The sequence below is a fragment of the Blennius ocellaris genome, assembly GCF_963422515.1.
Source record: "Blennius ocellaris genome assembly, chromosome: 9".
NCBI lineage: Eukaryota > Metazoa > Chordata > Actinopteri > Blenniiformes > Blenniidae > Blennius > Blennius ocellaris.
The window spans coordinates 29,413,800-29,439,992 of NC_137658.1; the positions used below are offsets into that span (position 1 = coordinate 29,413,800).

Below are 26,193 nucleotides of genomic sequence, written 5' to 3' on the forward strand. Positions count from 1 at the left end.
CATCTGGTGCCTTCTGGGTTGGGGCATGGCTCTCCGGGGGGTTTTGTTGGGGCGTGGCTCTCCGAGGGGGTTTGTTGGGGTGTGGCTCTCCGGGGGGGGGGGGGGTTTGTCGGGGTGTGGCTCTCTGGGGGGGTTGGGGTGTGGCTCTCTGGGGGGGTTTGTCGGGGTGTGGCTCTCCGGGGGGGTTTGTCGGGGTGTGGCTCTCCGGGGGGGTTTGTCGGGGTGAGGCTCTCCGGGGGTGTTGGTCGGGGTGAGGCTCTCCGGGGGGGTTTGTCGGGGCCTCACCGGGTCCGGTGGGTCGCTGGGTGCCGGAGTGGCGGCGTCCGGCCCTGGTGGCCTCGGCCCCCGGGGTGGTACTGCGGGGCCCCCCACAACAGTTCCATTCACATCCAGAGGACAAACCACACACACACACACACACACACACACACACACACACACACACACACACACACACTTCCACTCCTCATTGACGAGATTTATTGCTGATTTTTCTTATTTTCTGCTATTGTTCTGTCAATTATCAAAATCATGTTGTTGTTGTTGTTGTTTTGTTTTTGTTGTTGTTGTTGTTCGTTTGGTTTGTTTGTTTGTTGTTGTTTTTTTGTTCTTTGTTTTGTGTCCTTTTGTTTTTGTCTTTGCTATCATTGTTGTGATTACTTTGGTTTTTGCTCTGTTGTTGCTCAGGCTGGTTTAATCTCATGACAGTTGGAAAATATTTGGATCACTGTGGTTACAGTATTATAATGGGGAAAAAAAAGAAAATGTATGTAGCACTAACAAGGGTATTGTAATTATCTCCCCACCAAGTCTATCTCTGTCTTTCCTATCCTCTCCTCTCCTCTCCTCTCCTCTCCTCTCCTCTCCTCTCCTCTCCTCTCCTCTCCTCTCCTCCACCTCTGACTCTGGTTTCTACAAAGTTCCTCCCTGTTGGGGGAGTTTTTCTTTCCACAGTCACAAACACACCTGCTGCTCATGTGGATATGTTGGGCTTTTCTATTTTCTCTATAAAAGCACATTGGGATGACTGTAATGTATTTAAAAATGTCTTTCTTTTAATTAAAAAAACAAACAACTGCAAATCATATTTATCTGAATCTTTTCGACGATTCAGCCTACTATTGAACATCCCACTTGTCAATGCTGCAGGGGAATATGAACTTGTGCTCCCTTCTGGCTGTACTACCAAGTTTTTGTGGTGTGGGAAGCTTCTTGAGCATATCACCTCTCGGGATGATTCCTTCATCATTCTGTCTAAATGTGAAGATGGGCTTTTCTTCAACAGACCTCCTACAACTTTGCTTCAGAAACTTCCCTTATCTCCTCCCCTTCAACATTCTCCACCAATTCAACATAGTTATAGGATTTTGATTTTTTACCTGCAATCGTCACAATGACAAAGTCAGCAGCAGAAAGATCCTTGTCATCTTCATCATCACTCTGGACATCTGAACTCTCATAATGAGTGGCATCGCTAAATGGAATCAGAAGTCATTCTCTTCTGTGTCATGATTCTGCTCTCACTCACCCTGCCCTTCCAGTTTTCACTCCTCCCTTCCTGTGCTCCCCTTAGCTCCGCCCCTGTGCTCTCCTGCTTCCTCCTCCTGGTCACAGCTGTTTGTAATCGTCATCGGTGTGTGTATTTAGTTCCCCTCTCGTGTAGCTCTGGTTGCCAGTTTGTCTGTTCTCATTCCAGTCGTACCCGCCATATTTCCTCGTGTTGCCTTTGTGTTCTGACCTTCTACCTGCCTGACTTTGCCTCCTGCATTTCCTCCTCAATCGCCTGCTATGGTTTTGACCTTGGACTGCCTGACTTCGCTTCTGCTGTGGTTTTGATAATAAACACTTTTGAACTGAGCTTCTTGTCTGCCAAGAAATTGAGTTCTAACCCTGACAGTATGAACTGGCCATGGACTCGGCCGGCCGACAAGAGTGCGCTGAACCACCGGAGGCTCAACAAGATCTCCAGTTCCTGAGTACTCTTCTTCAGCAGCACATTGGACAGAGTGATCATGTCCTCGCTGCCCTCGGCGCACAGCTAAACACCCTCTTGGCACAGGTGAGGAACCTACCACAGACCCAGACCCCCGTACTTCCTGCCATACCTCGGTCGTCGGTTCCACTGGCTCCTCCGCCAGGTTTTTCAGGGGAGGCGGAGATGCTATGGCAGTTTGTTACTCAGTGTAAGCTGCATTTCGAGCTCTGGGCAGCTGCCTTCCCGACAGAACGAGCCAAGGTGGCCTTCATTGTTTCCCACCTGGGTGGACAAGCAGCGACGTGGGCTGCGGCTGAGTGGACTAACCGGGCAGCTACATGCACCACCGCAGCCGCCTTCCTCAAGGCACTCACAGACCTGTTTCAGCGATCGCTCACAGGCCGGGAGGCCGCTCACACCATCATGACGATGCAACAGGGATCCTCGTCAGTGGCTGATTACGCCACCTCCTTCCACGCCATTGCTGCTGACAGCAGCTGGAACCCTGAGGCGTTGTATGATGCCTTCTTGTTTGAACTGTCCCCTAGTTTGAAGACTCTTTTGCTCTCCTGTGAGCTATCTGACAGTGTGGATGAGCTGGTGGCGCTAGCGATCTGAATGGAGTGGCGTTTGGCTGACTGGGGGTGTGCAACTCAGGACTCAAGGAGAGATCCGCAAGCTCCAGCATCAGTTCATGGACGACCACCATTGCCCCCTCATCAGCTGCCTTCTGTACCTCCAGCCTCGGCATCTTCCTCCTGCACAGAGGAACCTATGCAACTGGGCCGGACATGTCTTACACCTGAGGAGCGCCAGAGACGGATCAGACTCCGGCTCTGCATTTACTGTGGTCAACCTGGGCAACGCCTCACCAACTGTCCAATACGAGGCAAGTCTTCAAATGTTGTGCCTAGGTCACTGTACTCAATCTCAGGTGTTAAAGACTCCCAGCGTCCGGTGTTCTCTGTTACTCTCTCGACTCTTGGAGTCTCCCTACAGGTGGAAGGACTGGTGGACTCCGGCGCTGACGCTAACCTCGTGCACTCACAGCTGGCTGAGAGACTGGCTGAGAGACTCCCATTGAAGAAATTTCCCCATCAACCTCCCCCTCTCAGAGCTGGGCTCCCTCTCTACCTCTCTGCCTCCACACAGGCCCTATGACTGCGCCATCGACCTACAGCCTGGCGCCTCAATTCCTCGTGGCCGTCTTTACTCTCTGTCAAAGCCGGACAAGGCCTCCCTGGAAGCAGGTATTATCAGACCACCTTCTTCACCCGCAGGAGCAGGGTATTTATTCGTCTTGAAGAATGGGTCTTTGAGACTTTGTAATGACTATTGAGCCCTCAACGCCATAACTGTTAAGAACCGCTATCCTCTGCCACTTATGACATCTGCATTTGAGCTCCTCGGAGGCGCTAACTGTTTTTCCAAACTGGACCTAAGGAATGCTTACCATTTGGTTCGCATGGCGAGGGCGATGAATGGAACACAGCCTTTAATACCTCCTCCGGCCACTATGAGTATCTGGTTACGCCCTTTGGACTGTGTAATGCACCTGCTACCATTCAGGCCTTAATCAACGATGTCCTTAGGGACTTCCTCAAATGTTTTGTTTTTGTGTACCTGGATGACATTCTTGTGTTTTCCCCAGGTCAGGAGACACATCCAGCATATGAGACTGGTCCTGTCTCGCCTCCTGGAGAACAACCTATTTGTTAAAGCGGAGAAATGTGAGTTTCACGTTCCCTCAACATCATTCCTGAGTCTGATCATGTCCCCAGGACACATCCGGATGGACCCTGCCAAGGTCAGCGCTGTCGCCTCATGGCCCACTCCAGAGAACCGCAAACAATTACAGCGCTTCCTTGGCTTCGCCAAATTTACAGGAAGTCTGTTAAAAATTTCAGTATGGTTGCAGCCCCATTGCACAGACTTATCTCCACTGTTTCTCCATACTCATGGACCCATGAGGCTGACAAGGCATTCAAGAACCTCCGGACAGCTTTCTGCTCGGCCCCCATTCTTGTTCATCCAGATCCCAAGAGACAATTTGTGGTGGAGGTCGACGCCTCAGATTTGGGCGTGGGGGCAGTCCTGTCCCAGAGGTCAGTTTCTGATGGATGTCTTCACCCGTGTGTGTTTTTTTCTCGTTGCCTTTCAGATGCCAAGAGGAACTACTGTGTGGGAGACAGGAAGCTGCTGGCCATCAAGTTCTCTCCTGGTCTGACATTCAGACCAGGAGAGAAGAACGCCAAACCTGATGCGCTCTCTCGCATCTACGAGGAGGGGGAGTCCACCGCCCAGCCCGAGTCTGTCATCTCCTCAGCCAAGGGCGTGGGGGCTGTCCTATGGGAAGTGGAGCAGCGAGTGTCGGACGCTCTCGTGGGACAGCAGGTACCCGATAATATCCCTGATAGCCGCTTGTTTGTTCCACAAGAGCTCCGTTCCCAGGTTCTCCAATGGGCTCATGCTTCTCGGTTGGCGGTCCACCCGGGGGTCATTCAGACATTGGCCATGGTCCGACAACGTTTTTGGTGGCCCAGACTGCGAGTGGATGTCAGGGAGTATGTGGCAGCCTGGTCTGAGTGCTCACGTTGCAAGTCCGGTAATTCATCACCAGCAGGAAATCTCTTCCCCTGCCCCTTCTTTTCCCTGGTTCCATATCATTTTGGATTTTGTCACTGGACTTCCTGAATCCCATGGCAAAACCACCGTCCTCACTGTTGTTGAACGTTTTTCTAAGATTTCATTCCCCTCACTAAACTCCCCTCTGCCAAAGAGACCGCTGAATTAGTCCTCCATGTTTTCCAGCTTCCCAGTCTCCCTCGGGATCTGGTTTCAGATCGTGGCCCCCAGTTTACTACCCATTTGTGGAAGGAGTTCTGTGCCCTCATTGGAGCCTCCCCAAGTCTCTCCTCTGGCTACCACCCTCAGTCTAATGGACAGACAGAGCGTCTCAACCAGATCCTGGAGACCGGCCTTCGTCTCCTGTCCCACCAACAACCCTCCTCCTGGTCCAAAAACTTCATCTGGGTGGAGTATGCACACAATTCTCTTCACTCTGCATCTACTGGACTCTCACCTTTTCATTGTGTTTATGGTTTTCAGCCTCCACTCTTCCCAGCCCTGGAGAAGGACGTTCATGTTCCCTCGGTGGCTGCCCTGGTTCGGAGGTGCTGCAGGGTCTGGATCCAAGCTCGCCAGCGTCTTCCCCGAGAGGCGGCGTCTCATAAGATCTACGCCGACCGTCGTCGCTCACAGGCACCCATCTACCATCCAGGGCAGCCCATATGGAACCTCCACACGCGCTGCCCTGGCCAAGTTCCCAACCTCCGACTCCAGGGACCACCAAGTTAACCCCAAGCTTCATTGGCCCCTTTCCCATTTCCAAAGTAATCAACCCCATGGCTGTTTGTCTCCAACTTCCCAGGAACATCCGGATCCACCCCTCTTTCCACGTTTCCCACATCAAACCCACCTGGATTTCCTTCTCAATCGCCTGTACCTTGGACGGCCTGACTTTCCTTTTCTCTGCTGTGTCTTCTCCAGGCCTCTTCTGCCTGTGGTGGAGCTTTCTTCTGAGCGACTGTACACAATCATTTTTCTTTTTGGTTTTGGTTTGATTTGCAGCTTTCACAGCCCTTTTCTTCTCTCTTTCATTCTTTTTCTTTTCCTGCTCAGCCTTTTTTATCTTTTCCTTTGTGAGCTTTCTCCAACTCCATCTTCTCAGGTGTGTCAGTCTTGATTCTTGTTTTGACTTTCTTTCTTGCAATTATTTTCTTTTCTGTGGATTTTGGCAAGGGAAGAATGATTTCTGGAGACCTAACCCAAATGAGCAAAAGAACCAGATTTGTCACTTGATAAGTGCTCAGGATTTGGCAGAGTGGCAGGTGGCTCACCTGGTTCTAGACCTGCTTCAAGGAAACAGTTCGTCCATGATGTGATCGCATCAACCCATCCATTGCTCAGTTATAGTTGGTTTTGAGTGGTCCTGAGACAGTTTTGTCTTTATGGTCATCCTGCAGATCTTCATCTCCTTTCCAACCTGACATATGGTCTTCCCTTGCTGCATCTCTTTCACTGATCTTTCCAACTCCTAAAGAGAGTTTAAACCCTTTCTATCTTCCTTTGGTATTTTCGTGGCATGATGGTCTAAAATGAAGAATGTCACATAGTTTTACTGATAAAATGTAAGAATATAATAACAATAAAATACAATAAAGTAATATATAGTAAGTAATCACAAGTTGGCCCATTGGCACAAATTACCCCAAGCCCACCATTTTGAAAAAAATGCAAACTGTATAGACTTATTGTGTAGCTCACTAAAGCACTAAAACATGTGTTAACTGTTATCAAAGTTGTCTATGATTGTTCAAACACAGCAGTCAAAAAACTGTGATCATAGAAATTGTACTTTGGAGGTAAAAAAAAGTGTTTTTTTAATTTAAATGTGCTTACCTCTCTAGCCAGGTGTCTCCCTTCTTCACAGGATGAGTGAAATGGATGCCTCTTCAAATATATGTGGTCACATGACCAACTTCTTCTATGGTTTTCTAGATAACAGGGATGGAACTACTTGCCCCTTGGCACAAACTACCCCACTCTCCCCTACTGTTAACAGCAGTAATGTGATAATGAAACTTATGGGGCTTACATTTTGCATTTTGAGATGTGTTCAACCCTTTGAATCGGTTGAAGATCTAAAGCACTATACAGATATAAATAAAAATATTATTTTTATTGTTACAAGGTGGAATTCTCTCTTCTATGCTGTTGAGAGGATTGTATGGATCGTGAAGGAACAAGAAGATTGCAGCGGTCTGCAGCACACTGAAGATTCCCATCTAAGTTTACTTTGCATTACTACCAAACTGTAGAGTTGGCTGGTGTAAGTCAGTGATTGTAACCATCCCCCCACATCTTATGATGTTGGGTCTTGCTTTCCCAGTACAGTATAAAAAATAACAACATGAGACAGTGCTTCTCAGTTGAACGCTTTTGCGACTGTTTTACTGTGTTCGATCAGAAAAGTTACCGAGTTTTAAAAGCAGAGTTCACAAAAGCTTTCAACGCTGGTCTTTTTCCGACATCTGTTCGCTGTGAGAAAAAGCACCAAATCACTGGATTTTGTAGTTTTTTTTCAGACACCCCTGAGTGGGGGTCGCCTCCTGTTACAATTTCTATTGTTTCAATACCTTTTGAAATGCAACTCATTCTCTTCTGTCCCTATGTGAATCAGGTGTGTGTGTGTGTGTGTGTGTGTGTGTGTGTGTGTGTGTGTGTGTGTGTGTGTGTGTGTGTGTGTGTGTGTGTGTGTGTGTGTGTGTGTGTGTGTGTGTGTGTGTGTGTGTGTGTGTGTGTGTGTGTGTGTGTGTCTCTGTCTCTGTCTGTCTATATGTGATAACAAACTGCTGCTGTAGTATTTTGTGTCCTGTGCATGCAATTACTCCTTCCCATTAGCTGCACATCAATGTGAAATAAAGTGCGATATGTCAGTAAAAAAATGTGCTGCTCTACCTTTTTAATCCTTATCCCACACTGTAGTCTGAGCCAGAATCTGACGTAATTACGTCAATGTTGCTCTGCTCGGACTTCCACTGGTTTCAATTTCACGACCCGCAAAACCTCACTTCATCTAACAGCAAGTCAAAATTTAAAAAAAAGAAACATCATGACCTGCAGCGTGATAAAGTGGAGCAGGAAAAGCGTTGGTTGAACTCTGACTGAACAGTTTAGTTCTATATTACCACCCTCATGCTTGATCTGCACACAGACCGGAGCATCAGCAAAGTGGATCATCACTTTAACTCTGCATGTCACCAGCTTTAATGCCAACGACCCTCCAAGATCCCACAGCCGCAAAACAGAAAACATAACGTGATATAAGCCCTCTGTGTCTACGATATGTTGGCACTGGCACAAGACAGCACACCAGTGCATCATCGCTTGTTTCATGGAACCTTGCCAAAGCTAAGAAACATTTGACGATGCTGAGTTAATTTTTAAAATGCAATTAATATGGTTGATGGAGTTTCAATTGACCATGATTTTGACCTGAATTCTATGATTCAGGGCCGAGGCATCGCGCGTCGTGATGGACAGTCGCTATCTTTTATCATGTGTTATAATCCCACAACCCTGCCCTACCTCCTTCTCCACACCTCCATCCATACTCCCTCATTTCCTTGCCCTCCCTTGCTCTCAGTCCCTCCTTTCTTTGTCCATCCCCTTCTCTTGTATGCTAATTCTGTTTCTTCATTTGGTTTTGTACCCTCATAGGCCTGAGCTACATCAAAACTCCCCTGAAGGAGCAGAGTAGTGCAGCCCAGTCAGGTATCTCTCTGTCATTGACGGAGGAGGAGGACGAGGAGGAGGATGACTTCTTTTCGACAACCAAGAGGTTGGATCAACACGACGATAACACCAAGCAACTACAGTCCTACCTAGCCAGTCCAACTGCTATCATGGACATCTTGAAAACATTCCCATCTGTGTGCCACCTCTCTCTGTGAGGATCCACACCTAGCTCCAGCACCGGATTCTTCCTCACTGACACTCCTGCAGGTAATAGGCTAATTGATTGCTCCCACCTCTTAAGCCCTGCAGAAAGGCGGATCCAGTGCCAGAAGATTGTGTCTCTGTTCCGAGTCACCTCCTAAATGTGCTCCACGACTCCCTGCTTCAAGCGTCCTCGGCGCTCCCCCTCTCAGCGCGGTGCTCCACCTCGTTGCAGTCCTCTCACCCGGGAGCTATGCGCCCCCAGAATCTCCGACCGCCCTCTCCCAGGTTATGCAATACAAATAAACCTGCTCTGCCTCCTGGTCTGCTTCTGGGTTTCAGAACACTACACTCCGGCTCCGAGCCGTAACAGTCTCTTCAGCTCAACACACCACTACCTGCCTCAGCTGCCTGAGCCAGGCTTTTTAGTTTAGCAGGAGTCATTTCTAGACCCAAGAAGGTAAAACTACTTTCTGAGAACTTGGAAAACCTGCTTCTTATGAAGCTCAACAAAAGGTTTTATTAGATTTGTTTACCAGCCTTCACATTAGACTCACATAGAGGGATGGAGTGATGCAGTGTAGAGAGATGGAGAGGGTGTCAGGAGGTAGGCTGGGATCTTCCTTAAGAGTGGGAGGGCCACAGGTCTGGGCGGTCCCGTTCCACACCTGGGGCCAATTACAGTCATTACCCTGCCAGCAATATATGTCCCGTCTATGTGTGTGTGTCAGTCTTGGTTTGTTAGTCATCCATGTCTCGTCCGTTCTATCCAGTGTTTTGGAGTCAAGTCTGCTGTGCTCCTCAGGTCAAGGAGCAACCTGCTATTCGTCGGTCTGTGCTGTCATTATGAATAAAAGACTTGTTTGAACTCAGCCTGCCTCAAGAGTCCTACACTTGGGTCCTGTCCGCTATCCGTGACAGAACAAACCAACCCTCATGGACCCAGTGGACTCTGATTGGCAGCTGCTAGGAGCAGTTGGTCAGCAGGGAAGCCAGCTCACTCAACACGACGAGCAGTTGGCTGGTTTAACGGCGGGTCTCCACGACCTTTCACATCGACACACGTCAGTGGAGATTCAACTGAACCAACTCACCGGTCACCTCCAGCAGCTCCTCACTCGTCTCTCGGCCCCAGAGGTTCGGGTTGCTGCTGCCGCCGCAGTGCCGCCAGCTGCTGCTGCTGCCCCCGTCGTGATGTCACCGTCACCGCTCTCAAGCCCAGCGCGCTTCTCGGGGGACTCCGGGGATTCGCGACCCTTCCTGGTCCAGTGTGGTCTCCACTTCGAGATGCAGCCGGGCGCGTTTCCAACAGAGAGGTCCAGGGTAGCGTACATCATCTCCCACCTGTCCGGCAGAGCGGAGGCTTGGGCCACCGCTGAATGGAACCGCCAATCCCGGCTGTGTGACACGGTGGATGAGCTCGTGGAGGCGCTGTCGAAGATTTTCGAACGGCGTCCCGGCGGACAGGAGGCGGCTCGAACACTGGCCGCGCTGCGTCAAGGAAGGAGGTCGGTGATCAATTACGCGATTGAGTTCCACACTCTCTCGCGGACTGCGCCTGGAACGATGCGTCACTGCGGGACGCCTTCCTCTACGGGCTGGCCAGCCCGGTTTGCGACCAGCTCTTCCTGGTGGATCTCACCGACGACTTGGACTCCCTCATTGCCCTGGCGGTCAAGATGGAGAATCGTCTGACGGTCCGTGATCGCCTGAGGCAGACTGACCAGCAGGGAGGAGAATCCAGGAGCGCACGAGAGGAGCACGCCCCTCTCCGTCCCGCCCCCCAGCAGGAGTGAGTCCTGAGTGCTGCAGAACCTCCGGAGGAGTCGATGCAGCTTGGCCGCACCAGCATGTCCACGTAGGAGCGGCATCGGCGCCGGACCAGCGGCCTGTGTTTGTACTGCGGTCAGCATGGGCACAGAGCTGCAGCGTGTCCTCTTAAAGGGACAGGCTCCCCTGGGTTCAGGAGGGCCCCGGTGAGTCTTAAGAACTCCTCCACGGCGCCTTTAAGAAGACTCACGCCGGCTCAACTGAGGTATGCCGACACCACCTTGGACATTGAGGTTTTCATTGACTCTGGTGCAGATGAGAACTTTATGGACCTTAAGTGGACTGAGAGACATAATATCCCCACTGAACTGTTATCATTGCCCTTGAAGGCTTTTGCTTTAGATGGACGCAAAATATCTTCTATTGATAAAAAGACTCTTTCTGTTCAGTTATTGTTTGGTCCCTCCCATTTTGAGGAGACTTCATTTCATTTAGGTTTAAGTCCGTCCTACCCAGTTATCCTGGGCCTTCCTTGGTTATGTTTGCACAAGCCCCATATTGACTGGGAGTCGGGGGTTATTTTGAGTCGAGGAAGGGTCTGTTCTGAACATTGTCGGTCAGTGTCTGGAGTTAAGGTTGCAGCTGTGGAGGTTGCTGAGTATCCGGACCTCGAGCGAGTTCGCAGCTGCTACCACGATCTAAAGGAGGTGTTCAACAAAGGAAGGCAACGTCTCTGCCACCGCATCGTCCTCATTACTGTGCCATTGATTAATTGCCAGGTACCACTCCCCCCAAGGGTCACATTTACTCGCTCTCACAACCCGAGAATCAGGCCATGAAGGATTATATTGAGTCCGCCTTAAAGGCTGGGATTATCAAACCCTCACCCTCTCCTGCAGGGGCAGGTTTTTTCTTTGTTGAGAAGAAGGACAAGACACTTTGACCGTGCATTGATTATAGGGGCCTCAATGAGATAACCGTTAAGTACTGCTACCCACTACCCCTCATGACTTCGGCCTTTGAACGCCTGCAGGGAGCCAGGATCTTTACTAAGCTGGACTTGCGCAATGCTTACCACCTGGTCCGGATTAGGCAAGGGGACGAGTGGAAAACGGCGTTTAACACACCTTCTGGCCAATACGAGTATCTGGTGATGCCTTTCGGGTTATGTAATGCTCCTGCAGTTTTCCAAGGTCTAGTCAATGACGTGCTGAGAGACGCATTGAATACGTTTCTGTTCGTGTACCTCGATGACATTTAGATTTTTTCTTCTGACCTAGCCAGTCAGCTCCCCCTTGAACTGCAACCTGATCGTGGTGGGGGAGTTTGAGCACCTGAATGACCCTCGGAGCTATGTTGCCGGTGGGCTTGCCCCCCCCCCCAGTAGGGTCTCCCAAGGCCAACAGGTCCGAGGCGACGGGTCAGACTAAAAGCAGTTCACAAGACCCCCATGGATACACACACGAGGAGCACGGAGATGTCACCCGGTTTGGCGCAGCCGGGGCCTCACCCTGGAGCCAGGCCCGGGGTTGAGGCTCGCACGCGAGCGCCTGGTGGCCGGGTTCTTGCCCGCGGGACTTGGTCGGGCTCAGCCCGAAGGGACGACGCGGGCCCCTCCTCCTCATCCTCCTGTGGGCCCACCACCTACAGAGGCTGCCGTAGGGGTCGGGTGCATTGTGGATTGGGTGGCAGTCGACGGCAGGGGCCTCGATGACCCAATCCCCAGACACAGACTCTGGCTTTTGGAACATGGAATGTGACCTCGCTGGGGGGGAAGGAGCCTGAGCTTGTGAGGGAGGCTGAGAGATACCATCGAGAGATAGTCGGGCTCACCTCCACTCACAGCTTGGACTCTGGAACCCAGCTCCTCCACAGGGGCTGGATACTCCACTTCTCTGGAGTTGCCCGCGGTGTAAGGCGGCGGGCTGGCGTGGGCTTGCTTATTGCCCCACAGCTCAGCCGCCATGTGATGGAGTTCACCCCGGTGAACGAGAGGGTTGCATCCATACGCCTTCAAGTAGGGGACAGGTCTCTGACTGTTGTCTCGGCCAATGCACCGAACAGCAGTTCAGAGTACCCAACCTTCTTGGAGTCCCTGGGAGGGGTGCTGGATAGTGCCCCAACCGGGGACCACAAACAGGGTGTGTAACAAGACCTCTCAGTCTCGCCCCTCTGGTCTCTTGCAGCCGCTCCCGGTACCCACCCGACCATGGGCAGAACTGTCCATTGACTTTGTCACTGGCCTCCCGGACGCATAAGGGTTTACCACCATCCTCACCGTAGTGGACCGGTTCTCTAAGATGGCCCACTTCGTGCCCTTAGCGAAACTCCCATCAGCCAAGGAGCTGGCAGAGGTCATGCTGATGCAGGTGTTCCGCCTTCACGGGTTCCCGCGGGACATTGTCTCTGACAGGGGGCCTCAGTTCGTGTCTCGGTTTTGGAGGGAGTTTTGCAGGCTGTTGGGAACGACGGTGAGCCTTTCCTCTGGGTACCACCCAGAGTCTAACGGCCAGACAGAGAGGGTGAACCAGGAGCTGGAGTCCATCCTTGGTTGTCTGGTCTCTGGCAGTCCGGCTTCTTGGTACAGGCAGTTAGTCTGGGTGGAATACGCACACAATTCCCTGCCCTGTTCATCCACTGGGCTGTCTCCCTTTGAGTGTGTGTATGGTTACCAACCTCCTCTGTTCCCTGCCCTGGAGTCGGAGGTTAGTGTCCCTTCAGCTCTGGTGTTGGTGCGGCGGTGCAAGCGCGCTTGGCTTAAGGCCAGAACCAAGCTCTTGCAATGTTCTACAGAGCGCAAGCGGTTTGCAGACCGGCGCCGGGCCCCCGCACCTACTTACACGGTGGGCCAGCGTGTGTGGCTCTCCACCCGGGACCTGCCTATCCGCTCAGACGCAAAGAAGCTGGCCTCGAGGTTTATTGGACCTTATTCTATAGTCAAGCTGGTTGGGCCCTCTGCAGTCCGCCTTCGCTTTTCCCGCTCACTTCGTGTCCACCCCACCTTTCACGTCTCTAAGGTTAAACCTGCCAGGGTTAGCCCCCGAGTTCCCTCCTCAAGAGCCCCTCCTCCTCCCTGTATCATAGAGGGTGAGGAGGCCTTTTCTGCCAGGCGGCTCCTGGCAGCTTGCTGGCGTGGCTGGGGGTTTCAGTACCTGGTTGATTGGGAGGGGTATGGCCCTGAGGAACGTGCCTGGGTGCCTGCTGGGGACATTTTGGACCCAGACATGATCAGGGACTTCCATAGGAAGCATTCTGAGATGCCTGGGTCATCTGGAGCCGGTCGTGGAGGTGGGGGGGTACTGTCAGGAGGTAGGCTGGGATCTTCCTTAAGAGTGGGCGGGCCACAGGTCTGGGCGGTTCTGTTCCACACCTGTGGCCAATTTATGTCATCACCTTGCCAGCAATATATGTCCCGTCTATGTGTGTATGTCAGTGTTGGTTTGTTAGTCATCCATGTCTCGTCCGTTCTATCCAGTGTTTTGGAGTGAAGTCTGCTGTGCTCCTCAGGTCTAGGAGCAACCTGCTATTCGTCGGTCCGTGCTGTCATTATGAATAAAAGACTTGATTGAACTCAGCCTGCCTCCAGAGCCCTGCACTCCTCTCTTGCAAAGCAAACTCCAAGGAGGTGAGTTGCTGGAGAGCAGCTCATCCAGCTAACACCAGAGGCCTGCAACCAGGGGCCTCCACTCCTCTCTTGCAACGAAGACTCCGAGGTAACCTTCTCCTGATCCAGAGACCAGCACCCAGAGTCTGCTCTCCAGGGAAACCAACCGGTTCCTCCAGGACGGACCAGGGAAACGACGCCTCACGGAACTTATTTGTGTTTTCCTCAACCAGCAGGAAAACCATCACAGACCTGAGCGACCAGCTCCTCAGTCTGGACAAAAGGAACAACCAGGACCTGCAAAGAAGGACTCCTGAAACATCAACTCCATCTTCTTCTCCTCAACCTGCAGAACCAGCAACCACAGTTAGCAGGAGGTGCTAACTACAGGAGAAGACACCAGCTTCCCTCCAGCAGGACAACAACCGAACTCCTTCAAGGAAGTGGGAACAACAACTGGGCTTTACCTGAGATTAGTTAAACCTGATGCTATGATAGAACTGTTTAACTTTATGAAGATGTGTTGATTCTGTTACAGTGATTGAGTTCTATAGATAATGATATTAGGAGCTGTTATCAACCTGTAAACCAACGTTAGCTCTGCCACAGACACAGGGTCTGCATGCTAATCTTTGCTTTACTAATTAGTTAACTCACAATCCTACACATATCACATCAAAGACAACATCACACAGTAACTGAACACCATCTGACGACTCCTGACGTTTTACAAGACAAATCGCATTCACATCAAGTCATTCTAGAAATGGTCCTTTAGCAGAGACACACCAGAAGCAGATGCTAAAGACTAGCTTCCATGTTCCATTGCTATCAGCACATGGTGGAGACTCAGGACAGACCTCCTGCTCTCTGATAACCTCCATTTGAATGTAGTTCCTTGTGATCCGCCATCTTGTTTTGTAGTTCCATCACACATCTCACACACACACTCCCTCCAACTCTCTCTCTTTCTCTCTCCACACACACACACACACACACACACCCAGCTGTATATAGGTAGTTAGAATCTGTGTTTTATTTGTTTTCATTGTAAATAAATATAATTTTTGGAATCATACTTGCTGTTTTATTAATGAGCACAAAGGAGAATGAAATGTCGACCTCTTCTGTGTTAAGAACTCCAAAATCCTTCAACCTTGACTGTTAATTCTGGTAATTGTAATTAATTTAACTATTAATTCAAATTCCTGATTAACTGTTTAGTATATCTTATGAGACTGATATAACTGAATTGGCTATCATTTCCTGTTAAGACAGGTGGAGCTCCGAGGTTCTGATACAGATCAGATTAAATTTCAACAACATTATTAATGACTATCTGTTAATTATTAATCATTATCGATAGCCAACCATAACATAAATAGTGATCCATATGAGGTAGTAAATCCCTACACTTAGTTATAGTCTGGATATCTTTAGTCCCTGGGTGTGTCACTCACAATCACACACCTGGTTCACGGCTGGGAGCCGGTGCATGGAGCTTGAACCCAAAAAGCAGACCTCGAAGCAGATTAGGTGCAATTGTCACAGTTTTATTGTGCAGACAGGGAAAAGGGGAGCTGGAACGGTGCGTGGCCCCCCGTGGACTGGGGGTGCGGATGGCATACGGGGAACGCAGCCCGCAGTGCGGCGCAGGCGGGAGACCCAGCAGCAGGGGCGGTGCGCGGCACTCTGTGGGAGGAATGGGGACAGCGCACGGGGAAGGGCGCTGCGTGGACTGGGGAACGGCCGCAGGGGGACTCTCGGGGATCTCGGGGATCTCACGGGCTTCTTGGAAACGGGGCCGGGGACTCTCTCGGGCTTCTTGGACAGGAACGGGGACCCGGGGACTCGCCTCTCGGGATTCTTAGACAGGAACGGGGACCCGGGGACTCGCCTCTCGGGATTCTTGGACAGGAACGGGGACCCGGGGACTTGCCTCTCGGGATTCTTAGACAGGAACGGGGACCCGGGGACTTGCCTCTCGGGATTCTTAGACAGGAACGGGGACCCGGGGACTCGCCTCTCGGGATTCTTGGACAGGAACGGGGACCCGGGGACTCTCCTCTTGGGCTTCTTGGAGAGGACCGGGGACCTGGGGACTCTCCTCTCGGGCATCTTGGACAGGAGCGGGAGCCTCCCCACAGTCGCTAGGAGACTAACCACACGGACTGAAGCCCAACAATCCTCTGGCCCCGAACCCACCTCACTGCAGGGCTTAAGAGCTTGGAGCAATCAATTGCTTGATTGCCTGCAGGAGCGTCAATCAGGGCGGGTCTGGAGCTGGAGTGAGGTGTGGATCCTCACAACCTGTACAGTGTTACACAATTGTTGCCTGATGTGCTAATAAAAAACTGCTAATAAAAGGGTTGATTAAGAGTCAAGCCTATGAGCATGATTTGTGACACCATAGTTTAGTGTGATATGTTAGCCTTAGGCGTACAATACAAATGCCTAAAGGACTATATAGTGAAGTACATTAGGATACTCGGCAGGTAGTGTTTGTTCAAATAATAACATTGTGAAAGTAGATTCCATATAAATTAACCTGTGTTTAATATTTTTGCAGCCAGTGAATCCTGCAATAGAAATACTTACTTTTAAAAGTACTTTTGAGTACATTTTAGAGCCTGTACTTTTTACTTTTACTTGAGTAGATATTTGGATCAGTACTTTTTACTTTTACTCAATTAATTTTTTTACATAGGTATTTTACTTTTACTCAAGTAAGGAATCTGGGTACTTTTGCCATCTCTGGTTAAAAGAACACCATCTACTCTGTGATGGAGGAAGGACTGGAGTTCAACACCTTATTTGACAGAAAATAGCTGTGGTTTCTTTTTGTTACTCTGAAGTGGCTTTGTAAAGAACTGGCTTTTTACTAGTGAAAGACACGGACAAATGGTTTCGAACTGATAAATAAAGGTTGTGTGTGTGTGTGTGTGTGTGTGTGTGTGTGTGTGTGTGTGTGTGTGTGTGTGTGTGTGTGTGTGTGTGTGTGTGTGTGTGTGTGTGTGTGTGTGTGTGTGTGTGCGCGCGCGTGCGTGTTGGGCCTCTAGGTGTCATGACAGCATCTGGCCTGCAGGGAGAGCACAAGCCCCCTTTAAGACATTCATCCACAAACATTAGAGCAGCAGAAGAAGACGAACCTGGAAGAAGAATCTAGATGGCGGAGTGTAACGCTAACTGCGACATGACGCGGTCTGAAAGCTCCGGCTCGGAGCCTCCTAAACTCTCAGAACCGAGTGAAATCTCCGGTTCCGATCCTCCGAGGCTGTCGGAACTGTTGGACCGGGGCTGGGGGATTTTTGAGAAGGTGGACAGCTCGAACGAGCCAGCTGCCTCCAGCGCGCTGCAGGCCCGTGTGAAGCAGGGCATCAGCCTGCTGGAAGAAGCCTCCCGGATGGCGGCTCAGCTCCACCTGTTCAGCCGCAACGAGGAGCTGGAGGAGGTGTGCACGGCCGACCTGAAGTACTTGCTGCTGCCCGCCCTCCTAGGAGCGCTCACCCTGAAGACGAGCGGCCGGGAGCGGCGGCTGGAGATCCTGCGGGCCGCTCGGGTGTACTTCATGGATTTCCTGGGACGATGTCAGGACTACCACGTAGCCCAGTTCGACCTGCCCCGGCCCAGCACCGAGGACACGGAGCAGGGGCCATACGGACTCTCTGACCTGAAGGTGAATGAAACTGCCAGAGGCTGTTCTCGTGATCAAGCTCCTTGTAGGAGAGGAACTGATTTCCTCTGTGGGGTGGAGGGTGATTCTGACCCAACAGCCCGATTCAGGGTATACATGGTTTGTAGTCTGACTCAACATCCCTACTCAGGGTATACATGGTTTGTAGTCAGACCAAACAGCCCTACTCAGGGTATACATGGTTTATAGTCTGACTCAACATCCCTACTCAGGGTATACATGGTTTGTAGTCTGACCAAACAGCCCTACTCAGGGTATACATGGTTTATAGTCTGACTCAACAGCCCTACTCAGGGTATACATGGTTTGTAGTCAGACCAAACAGCCCTACTCAGGGTATACATGGTTTGTAGTCAGACCAAACAGCCCTACTCAGGGTATACATGGTTTGTAGTCTGACTCAACAGCCCTACTCAGGGTATACATGGTTTATAGTCTGACTCAACAGCCCTACTCAGGGTATACATGGTTTATAGTCTGACTCAACAGCCCTACTCAGGGTATACATGGTTTATAGTCTGACTCAACAGCCCTACTCAGGGTATACATGGTTTGTAGTCAGACCAAACAGCCCTACTCAGGGTATACATGGTCGGACTGAAACAACAGGTTTGTCATTCATTCCAAATGGAACTGAAACAATTTCTTCTGTGTGGTGCCAAAATGTTTTTTTTCTTCCTGATTTAGAAGTGACTGTATTAGAAAACCTAAACAGTCAATAAGAGAAACAAAGCACAGGGATGTCACACAGAAGACTTAAATGGTTCTTCAGAGCAATCCTTTGTTTAGAAAGCGTGAAGATCTTCAAATAATTAGTTTGTGCCCATTGAAGGCCTGTGTTTGGAGCATTTCTTTATGGACTGATATTTGATATTTCATGTAATGAAGAGACATTTGGATCATGCTTGATGTGTTTTCATTTCAATCACACTTCAGTACAGTTAACCCCTGGAATCTCCCATAATACTTTTAAAAAGACGAGTTAATACCAAATACATCCACAATTTTCCTTTCAAACCTTCTGATCCACATTTTATCATCACTTTAAACAGAATATTTCTGCTTAACTTTTATCACATTTGTGCCATATTTATCGGCTTTGAGAAATGAGCTTGAAGCAAATGAAGAGAAGGTAGAGGAGGAGAAGTCTTACTGGTACTTTGTGTGCATGTGCAATCACCCAACAACATAAACCAGAGGAGTCTGGCCCATTTTAGAACTTGGTGACATGTTCTACTGTGATGACACCAAAGACGAGCCAGACTGGGGTGCTATAATGAAACTAAAGCGATGTTTGTGGTGTCCCTCCAGCCCTCAGCAGACCTGGTCAGCATGGCAGCTCAGAGACAAGCTAAGATCGAGCGGTACCGTCAGAAAAAAGAGCTGGAAGCCAAACTATCAGACGTACGGAAGGCCGTGGACACCGGACAGGCAGATGAGGAAGTCCAGAGGAACTTTCACCTCCTGAACGTCCGCAGGTGGATAACTGTAGGACTGGAGGAAATCGAGAGCATCGACCAGGAGGTGGAGATCCTGGAGAAGATGGATGTTCTGAAGCACAGCACCGAGCAGCCCCAGCCGAGGAGGCCTCCCATGAAACCCTTCATCCTCACCAAGGACGCCATACAGGTGAGTCTGTGAGCTCAGGGCACCTTGCTAGTAATGAGACATGAGGGAACAGCGTCTTATAAAGCAACTGTGGGTGTAGTATTGACACTGTGCTATGAAGCCTCATTTCCATGGCACACAATGTGACGGGCCGGTAAAGCAGAGTGTACCCAGACCAGCTGTGTTTCTCTCACCACAGGGAGCCTGGTTATAATGTAGGTGGGGTTATGAACCACACAGCAGCACCCTCAACCCTCTTAGGACCAATGCAGTAGTTGTAGTCACACAAAAAAAAGTCAAGAAAACAACCAGTGAGCGCAAAGCGGCGTGTGGAAACAACAGGAATCCGACAGTGAAGAAATATTTCAATATTGCTGCTTGTCCAGAGAGACCAGCGTCACTGACCGATCAGCAGATGGCTGCGCTTTGCTCCTCAGAATGCCGTGTAGCCCTGCGGCGTACAAAATGTATTCATGGGAGGCGGGAATTAGATATAAGATCTACACCTTCAATCATACATTCTGGACTACCAAATACTACATCGCAACATGTAGATCTTGCATCTTAACTAATGTTTTCCCTTTTCTCCTTGACATGGTTGCTGATGCTTCCAATATACTTTCTTGCTTTGTTAAATAGTACTTTTTTCTTTCAAGGGAATAGTGATGGTTTACACCTGTACCTGTACCTGACCCTCTCACTCCAAACTTCACAACAGGCACAGTTCCACCACACTTTCTGTCGTGGAGTGGGACGGGTTTTCGCGCAATCCCACTTTAAAGTTGTGGATGGTTTGGAAAGAGCCCGCGACTGCCGGGTACGATTTTACGCTACCCCTCCACTGAAGTACCTCACATGGTGGAACGGGTCTGAGGAGGAGTGACGGCGCCGCCGTCTGCTGATTGGTCACGACGATCATCAGTCGAGACTCGCCTGCAATATTTAATAATTTCATCTGCTGTAAACCCTCCGTTGTTGTTTACATGCGCAGCTTTGTGCTCACAGGTTGATTTGTTCATTGGTTTATTGAAACGTCGGTGCGCAACACAACATGGCGGTCTTTTAACAAGGTAGTTAACAGACCGTGATGTTGTCGCTCCTCTCAGGAACAGGAGGAGATTCAGCAGGAGCTGCACGCTGCTGTTCACAATGACAAAGTGTAACCTGAGTCACAAGAGAATGACTTGATGGCCACCGGCCACTTCCGTGTTCTTCGCTGAAGCCTCTCTGAGTCGTGCACAACCCCACCTACATTTTGACCCTACTTTCTGTGTTGGGACCAGAGTTGGTGGCTTTGCTGTGCCGTAACTTCCCACGCTGTGCCGCTCCGCCACATACCGCAGGGTGAAATAGCGGCTTACATGTACTTGTTTATTCACATTGCTTCTATCTACACCCTAAACTGAGCACCTGTAGACTCTGATGTAGTTTCTATTCTCTTCTAATTAATTTGACTACAATATTGGATGTTATTAGTTCTCTGCAGGCCTCCTATAGCTCCGTTCCAAGACTTTTCAATGTCACAGTCACATAAACTGGTGAAGGAGCAAGCATGATCGTCAACACACTGCCTTCGTGGCTGTGTTCCCCCTGGACCCCCCCTCCCCGATGGTCCCTGTGCCCTTCCTCTGCGTTCTCCCCCCGTGTTCATGGTTCTCTTCCTCCGCAGGCCCAGGTTTTTGGGGCCGGGTACCCAAGTCTTCCCACCATGACGGTGGACGACTGGTACGAGCAGCATCGGAAGCGCGGCATCCTGCCGGACCAGGGCGTTCCCCAGGGAAGTTCCCTGGAGGAGGACAGGGAGGACGAAGACAAAGAGAAGAAAGCTGACACCGATGACCCGGAGGCTCTGCTGAAAGCCAGGAACTGGGATGACTGGAAGGACACGCATCAGAGAGGTTACGGAAACCGGCACAACATGGGCTGAAGGGCCACCAGTCTGTTCTCAGCCTGCAGAGACGCTCCGTCCATTAGCTGGACTCTTTACTTTCTCCGTTTGTGCTCAAAGGCTGGATCCAGTCGTCATTGCCATGTTTTTCAGTTCGTGTATAGTTCTGACTGTCATTGTCAAATAAAGAGGATGCTTGCAGCACCGTCCTCATGGACGAGTCGCTTCCTTCTGAGCAGTGAGCTGCATTGCCACTGGATGCCATCTAGCCTACTTTGGCTTGTCCAACAACAAAAGCAGCTGCTCTAGGAGCTGGCAGGATGTACAGTATGGAGTAAGATTGGTCCTCAGGTGGAGCAGATTGCAGGGAAACCCAATTGCTTTTCCTGTTGCTGTTGAGCCATACTGAGGAGTTGGTTCAACCCCAGGCTGCAGACATCCTGTTGAATCCAGCCATTGTGGCATAAACTGTCTGAGACAGGGCTGTCAAATTCAGATCTTGGAGGGCCGAAGCTCTGCAGGTTTTCCACGTCTCCCTCCCCTGAATGTCCTGATGCTTCATCACCACGTTCAGCACAAAGCCAGAGAACCTGCTGCTCATTGCAATCAGCTGTGTGGAAGCAGGGAGACGTGCAAATCGTGCAGGGCTGTGGCCCTCCAGGACCGGAGTTCAACACATGAGGTCTAAGAGATGAGTATTTCAGAGTTTACTTTAATGATCTGACCCCAACTGGATCTGTGTGTGGCTTCTGAACTAAGTTCAGAACTATTACACCCTGATTTCATTAAAAAATAAATCTTAGATCCAGAATGTTGAAAAAACATTAAATGCTTGATCTGTACTACTGATTAATTGATTTGGCTTCATCAAACCTTATCCATTCAAAGACACTCTGGGCTGTTAATATAGTGATTACCACAGCTAAGTCTTGCATTGAAAACTGTCTTGATCTGCATGTATGAATACACGCACCACTCAAACTTACACATGGAACTGTTCATACCACTTCTTATGTGGACTGTAACCCACAATAACCAAGTCACTCTGGCAACCACAAGGCCTGATAGTTGGATTGTGTTCATTTTGTCGTTCAACTACGCATGTACAGATTATTTTTAAATGACAATCAGGTAAAAAAAGCTCCCTGCATTTATCTGACATGTTTCGGTCGTGACTGCAGTTGTCCTGTCAGGTACATTTGTTTCCTGCATTTACCTGTCGTTTAAAAATAATCTATACATACAGAAGTCCTGATGCTTTGGTTCTGTACAAAAAGCTCCTGCAGAGAACCTCCACTGATACAGGAAGAACATCTGCCAGAGATCAGATGATGAAGATGAGGAGGAGGAGGAGGAGGTACTGAGGTCACCCCAGCAGAGACCAGATGATTAAGATGAGGAGGAGGAGGAGGAGGTACTGAGGTCCCCCCAGCAGAGATCAGATGATGAAGATGAGGAGGAGGAGGAGGAGGAGCAGGTACTGAGGTCCCCCAGCAGAGATCAGATGATGAGGAGGAGGAGGAGGAGGAGCAGGTACTGAGGTCCCCCCAGCAGAGATCAGATGATGAAGAAGATGAGGAGGAGGAGGAGGAGGTACTGAGGTCCCCCCAGCAGAGATCAGATGATGAAGATGAGGAGGAGGAGGAGGAGGAGGAGGAGCAGGTACTGAGGTCCCCCCAGCAGAGATCAGATGATGAAGAAGATGAGGAGGAGGAGGAGGAGGTACTGAGGTCCCCCCAGCAGAGATCAGATGATGAAGATGAGGAGGAGGAGGTACTGAGGTCCCCCCAGCAGAGATCAGATGATGAAGATGAGGAGGAGGAGGAGGTACTGAGGTCCCCCCAGCAGAGATCAGATGATGAAGATGAGGAGGAGGAGGAGGTACTGAGGTCTCCCCCCAGCAGAGATCAGATGATGAAGATGATGAGGAGGAGGAGGAGGAGGTACTGAGTTCCCCCAGCACAGATCAGATGATGAAGATGAGGAGGAGGAGGAGGAGCAGGTACTGAGGTCCCCCCAGCAGAGATCAGATGATGAAGAGGAGGAGGAGGAGGAGGAGGAGGAGGAGCAGGTACTGAGGTCCCCCCAGCAGAGATCAGATGATGAAGATGAGGAGGAGGAGGAGGAGGTACTGAGGTCCCCCCAGCACAGATCAGATGATGAAGATGAGGAGGAGGAGCAGGTACTGAGGTCCCCCCAGCACAGATCAGATGATGAAGATGAGGAGGATGAGGAGGAGCAGGTACTGAGGTCCCCCCAGAACAGATCAGATGATGAAGATGAGGAAGAGGAGGAGGAGGAGAAGGAGCAGGTTCTGAGGTCACCCTAGCACAGATCAGATGATGAAGATGAGGAGGAGGATGAGGAGGAGCAGGTACTGAGGTCACCCCAGCAGAGATCAGATGATGAAGATGAGGAGGAGGAGGAGGTACTGAGGTCACCCCAGCAGAGATCAGATGATGAAGATGAGGAGGAGGAGGAAGAGGAGGAGCAGGTACTGAGGTCCCCCCAGCAGAGATCAGATGATGAAGATGAGGAGGAGGAGGAGGAGGAGGAGGAGCAGGTACTGAGGTCACCCCAGCACAGATCAGATGATGAAGATGAGGAGGAGGAGGAGGAGGAGGACGAGGAGGAGGTACTGAGGTCCCCCCAGCACAGATCAGATGATGAAGATGAGGAGGAGGAGGAGGAGGTACTGAGGACACCCTAGCAGAGATCAGATGATGAAGATGAGGAGGAGGAGGAGCAGGTACTGAGGTCACCCCAGCAGAGATCAGATGATGAAGATGAGGAGGAGGAGGAGGAGCAGGTACTGAGGTCCCTCCAGAAGATATCAGATGATGAAGATGAGGAGGAGGAGGAGGACGAGGTACTGAGGACACCCTAGCAGAGATCAGATGATGAAGATGAGGAGGAGGAGGAGGAGGAGCAGGTACTGAGGTCCCCCCAGAAGAGATCAGATGATGAAGATGAGGAGTAGGAGGAGGAGGAGGAGGAGCAGGTACTGAGGTACCCCCAGCACAGATCAGATGATGAAGATGAGGAGGAGGAGGAGGAGCAGGTACTGAGGTCCCCCAGCAGAGATCAGATGATGAAGATGAGGAGGAGGAGGAGGAGGAGGAGCAGCAGGTACTGAGGTCCCCCCAGCAGAGATCAGATGATGAAGATGAGGAGGAGGAGGAGGAGGAGGAGGAGCAGGTACTGAGGTCCCCCCAGCACAGATCAGATGATGAAGATGAGGAGGAGGAGGAGGAGGAGGTACTGAGGTCCCCCCAGCAGAGATCAGATGATGAAGATGAGGAGGAGGAGGAGGTACTGAGGTCCCCCCAGCACAGATCAGATGATGAAGATGAGGAGGAGGAGGAGGAGGAGGTACTGAGGTCCCCCCAGCACAGATCAGATGATGAAGAGGAGGAGGAGGAGGAGCAGTTACTGAGGTCCCCCCAGCAGAGATCAGATGATGAAGATGAGGAGGAGGATGAGGAGGAGCAGGTACTGAGGTCATCCCAGCAGAGATCAGATGATGAAGATGAGGAGGAGGAGGAGGAGGAGGAGGTACTGAGGTCACCCCAGCAGAGATCAGATGATGAAGATGAGGAGGAGGAGGAGGAGGAGCAGGTACTGAGGTCCCCCCAGCAGAGATCAGATGATGAAGATGAGGAGGAGGAGGAGGAGGAGGAGGAGGAGGAGGAGCAGGTACTGAGGTCACCCCAGCACAGATCAGATGATGAAGATGAGGAGGAGGAGGAGGAGGAGGACGAGGAGGAGGTACTGAGGTCCCCCCAGCACAGATCAGATGATGAAGATGAGGAGGAGGAGGAGGAGGAGGAGGAGGAGGAGGACGAGGTACTGAGGACACCCTAGCAGAGATCAGATGATGAAGATGAGGAGGAGGAGGAGCAGGTACTGAGGTCACCCCAGCAGAGATCAGATGATGAAGATGAGGAGGAGGAGGAGGAGGAGCAGGTACTGAGGTCCCCCCAGCAGAGATCAGATGATGAAGATGAGGAGGAGGAGGAGGAGGAGGAGCAGCAGGTACTGAGGTCCCCCCAGCACAGATCAGATGATGAAGATGAGGAGGAGGAGGAGATACTGAGGTCACCCCAGCACAGATCAGATGATGAAGATGAGGAGGAGGAGGAGGAGGAGGAGGAGGAGGTACTGAGGTCCCCCCAGCAGAGATCAGATGATGAAGATGAGGAGGAGGAGGAGGTACTGAGGTCCCCCCAGCACAGATCAGATGATGAAGATGAGGAGGAGGAGGAGGAGGAGGAGGTACTGAGGTCCCCCCAGCACAGATCAGATGATGAAGAGGAGGAGGAGGAGGAGGAGGAGGAGCAGTTACTGAGGTCCCCCCAGCACAGATCAGATGATGAAGATGAGGAGGAGGAGGAGGAGGAGGAGCAGGTACTGAGATCACCCTAGCACAGATCAGATGATGAAGAGGAGGAGGAGGAGGAGGAGGAGGAGCAGGTACTGAGGTCCCCCAGCACAGATCAGATGATGAAGAGGAGGAGGAGGAGGAGCAGTTACTGAGGTCCCCCCAGCACAGATCAGATGATGAAGATGAGGAGGAGGAGGAGGAGGAGGAGGTACTGAGGACACCCTAGCAGAGATCAGATGATGAAGATGAGGAGGAGGAGGAGGAGGAGGAGGAGGAGGGACTGAGGTCACCCCAGCAGAGATCAGATGATGAAGATGAGGAGGAGGAGGAGGAGCAGGTACTGAGGTCCCTCCAGCAGAGATCAGATGATGAAGATGAGGAGGAGGAGGAGGAGCAGGTACTGAGGTCACCCCAGCAGAGATCAGATGATGAAGATGAGGAGGAGGAGGAGGAGGAGGAGGAGGAGGAGGTACTGAGGTCACCCCAGCAGAGATCAGATGATGAAGATGAGGAGGAGGAGGAGGAGGAGGAGGAGGAGGAGGAGGAGGAGGAGGAGGTACTTGAGGTCACCCCAGCAGAGATCAGATGATGAAGATGAGGAGGAGGAGGAGGAGGAGGAGGAGGAGGACGAGGAGAGGAGGAGGAGGTACTGAGGTCACCCCAGCACAGATCAGATGATGAGGAGGAGGAGGAGGAGGAGGAGCAGGTACTGAGGTCACCACAGCACAGATCAGATGATGAAGATGAGGAGGAGGAGGAGGAGGAGGAG

At 50.9% G+C, this 26,193-nt stretch overlaps 1 protein-coding gene across 1 annotated transcript; it reads left to right on the plus strand.

Annotated features, from left to right (window-relative positions):
• Positions 1 to 16,998: 16,998 nt before the first annotated feature.
• Positions 16,999 to 21,253, plus strand: igbp1 (immunoglobulin (CD79A) binding protein 1). The gene is made up of 3 exons (XM_080501991.1): positions 16,999 to 17,526; positions 18,856 to 19,173; positions 20,822 to 21,253. The coding sequence occupies exons 1-3, from the start codon at positions 17,017 to 17,019 to the stop codon at positions 21,077 to 21,079; spliced, it is 1,086 nt and encodes a 361-aa protein (XP_080358117.1). The 5' UTR covers positions 16,999 to 17,016; the 3' UTR covers positions 21,080 to 21,253.
• Positions 21,254 to 26,193: the final 4,940 nt, after the last annotated feature.

Bases quoted from the DNA above. Each gene is read 5' to 3' on its own strand.
- igbp1 (XM_080501991.1), top strand. From the start codon at position 17,017: ATGGCGGAGTGTAACGCTAACTGCGACATGACGCGGTCTGAAAGCTCC. The intron at 17,527-18,855 runs GTGAATGAAACT...GTGTCCCTCCAG, and splicing joins ACGGACTCTCTGACCTGAAG to CCCTCAGCAGACCTGGTCAG. The intron at 19,174-20,821 runs GTGAGTCTGTGA...CTTCCTCCGCAG, and splicing joins TCACCAAGGACGCCATACAG to GCCCAGGTTTTTGGGGCCGG.